The sequence below is a fragment of the Apium graveolens genome, chromosome 11 (genome assembly GCF_009905375.1).
Source record: "Apium graveolens cultivar Ventura chromosome 11, ASM990537v1, whole genome shotgun sequence".
NCBI classification, from domain to species: domain Eukaryota; kingdom Viridiplantae; phylum Streptophyta; class Magnoliopsida; order Apiales; family Apiaceae; genus Apium; species Apium graveolens.
The window spans coordinates 121,792,163-121,795,193 of record NC_133657.1 but is presented as its reverse complement, the minus strand read 5'-3'; the positions used below and the strand labels follow the sequence as shown (position 1 = coordinate 121,795,193).

General features: G+C 35.3%; 1 protein-coding gene across 1 annotated transcript; it reads right to left on the bottom strand.

Moving 5' to 3' along the window:
* Positions 1-220: 220 nt before the first annotated feature.
* Positions 221-1,135, bottom strand: LOC141695851 (uncharacterized). The gene has a single exon (XM_074500060.1). The coding sequence runs from the start codon at positions 1,133-1,135 to the stop codon at positions 221-223; it is 915 nt and encodes a 304-aa protein (XP_074356161.1).
* Between the last annotated feature and the right edge of the window lie 1,896 nt (positions 1,136-3,031).

Sequence of the window (3,031 nt, the reverse complement as noted above, 5' to 3'; positions counted from 1 at the left end):
TTCACTCTTTAAAAAAAATGTCAAAAGTTGCAAAAATTTCATCCTCAACTCTTGTAAGAACAATAAAGCACATAAGTCATGCTGGTGGGAGTAACATTCAATATCAGACACGTACTAATAATATATATATTTAGTTATTTATATATACAACATTCATGGTTTGCCTCCCAAAAATCGCTTGTTTAACGTCATTAGCTCGACGCCTGTGATTCTTTTAATTTCATGGTGGATATCTCGAAACCATCTCTAATGGTCCAACTGTAATATGCAGTTTATTAACACCTTGAAATTCACATGTCGGAGAATAATGTGCATCAATTTCAGCTTCCACTCCACGAGTATTATCATTGACTTTGTTTACAAATTCTTCCCTAACATCCACTAGATAGCATCCAGTTTTAACTGACAACCATTTCACAGCTTGATTAAGATCAAAGTCAACCTTTTCTTCTCCCACGTTCAATGTAAGCTTACGAGCTTTCACATCAATATTGGTTCCCGCGGTTGCCAATAATGGTCTTCCTAAAATAATTGGAATATCAACATCCTCATTCATCTCCACCATAATAAAATCATACGGAATAAAAAATATATCCACCTTTACTAAAATATCTTCAAGTACACCTAGTGGATATTTTATTGATATATCCGCAAGCTGTAGTGAAATTCTTGTCTTCTTTATCTCTCCCAAGATAAGTCTTTTGTAAATAGAGTGTGGCATTAAACTCACGCTAGCTCCAAGATCACACAAGGCCTTTTTAATTCCGATTTCACCAATGGTGCATGGAAAAGAAAAACTCCCAAGATCCTTCAGTTTAGGAGGAATTGTGCATTGAATGACAGAACTACATTCTTCGTTAAGACTGATTATTTTTACCTCCTCAAACTTCTTCTTATTGGACAGTACCTCTTTCATAAATTTTGCATAAAGGGGCATTTGAGCCAATGCATCAGCAAACGGAATGCTAATATGAATCTCACGAAACATCTTCAAAAACTTTTCATACTGCTTCTCTAACTTGTAATTTTTCAACCTTTGTGGAAAATTAATTGGAGGGATGTATGGTTTCTTTAGAACTTTATGTATGGGCTTCTCCCTTTCTGGTTCGTCGTCAACACTTTCAGAAATCTCCATATTAACTTGATGTTTTTTCTCTTCTTCGGAGGAAGAATCTCATCTTTAAGTGTTGGAGCCGCAATTTCTGGTAGTTCTCTTCCACACCTCAAAGTGATAGCCTTGCACTGCTCTTTGACATTCACATTAGGTTAACTATGAAGTGCTCTTTGTTCATGAACACCAACCTTATTTGTAATTTGGCTAATTTGTGATTCCAACATCTTTTGAGATGACGCCATCTTATCAAGCCTTGACTTAACCTTTTCAAATTTAGTCTCTATATTGGCGAAGGCCCCAGTAGTTCCTTGTATCATTTTTTTTAGTGTAACTTCTCAATCAGCAAGTTCTTTCTTTTTCATAAGCGGAAGTTGATATTGTTGTTGCTGCTGAAAACCTGGAGGTGGATTCTGTCTTGGAACTACATATGTCGGATTTTGAGTATGGTTCTTTCTATAAGAGAGATTATTGTTCGACCTTTGATCTGTATTGTAATAAGAATTATTTTGCACAGGACAAGATTGTCTTCCTTTAATAAAAGATAGTTCCTCGGGAAATTGAACATATGAATATTGATCAACACCATAATCATTATACTCCCACATTGGAGCAGAGATAGCATTAATATTAGCCCTTTGTCCACGCACCTCTTGAGTCAGGGCATCCAATTTAAGAGTGAGCGAGTTCATCATCTCAGTACCTTGTGCTGATTTAACTGAGTTTACACCAATAGGTTCCTATTCATAGTTATTTGTAGCCAATTGCTCGAGAAGTGCTTTTGCCTTTGTTACTGATGATTTCTTAAAGTCTCCTCCAATTGTCACATCCAAACTCAATATTCAAGGACCCATAAAAAGTACTCAGAAGCATCCATTACGAATATCCATGATGCGGATATTTTCTTAACAATGACTTGTATCTCTCCCATGCCTGATATAAACCTTCACCTGGTTTCATCTTGAAACTTATGATGATTGCCCTCATTTGTTGAGTCTTGTCCAAAGGAGTATTTTGACAAAAACTCGGTTGAGAGACTTTTCCAATTAGCCACAATATTATCTGGAAGTTGTTGAAACCATTCCAAAACTCTTCCCTTTATAGAATAAGGGAACATGTGAAGACGAATTTGGTCAGCAGTCACTCCAATGATTCTAAATGAACCATACATCTGCATAAAATGCTCTAGATGACGGTGTGGATCCTCTAGCTCAATATCTCCTTCAAAAGTAGAGTTACTCACTATTTGTATCAAGCTCGTATTAATAGTAAATTGAGCTGCATTAATCGCTGGAGTCTTATAAATACAGTTTGCAAGATTAGGAGTCTCGTGATCCCAAATAGAAGTTTCATCAGGATTGACATTATTCGCAATTTCACGATCACCCATATTCTCTCTTTCTTTTCTTTGCTTAGCCTCTTTCCTTAAAGCTCTAAAAGTGCGTTCGATTTCTGGGTCAAACTCTAAATTTCCCGCACTTGTAGAACGTCACATATAAGAGTTATAGCACCCGAAAAGAAAACACAATAAGATGGATCTTGGAAACAAATCTGATAAAATCTAAACAATAAGGAATAATTAACCTAAACTTGTTGCCTTTCCCGGCAGTGGCGCCAATTTGTTGAAGTAATTTTCAGTATTTCGTTCACAGGGAATGACTAAATTTAATACTAGTTCAGGTTGTAATTCTTTACTATTTAGAAATGAGAAGAATAATTGGGTTTATGTTTTTTTTAAACTAATTTAAACTAATAAGAAAATAGAATTAACGATTTAACGATGATATAAAGCACTTCAGGAATAAGGGTTCTTCAGTGATATTAACGAATGTGGATCAACTGTGATATTAAAGTCTCATACTCTTGCTAAAAATATTCCTCTAATAATTATATTGTTCTCTCCCAAGATACAATATAATG

What these genes read in the sequence shown, in the direction of transcription:
- LOC141695851 (XM_074500060.1), bottom strand. Translation starts at nt 1,135, where the DNA reads ATGGAGATTTCTGAAAGTGTTGACGACGAACCAGAAAGGGAGAAGCCC.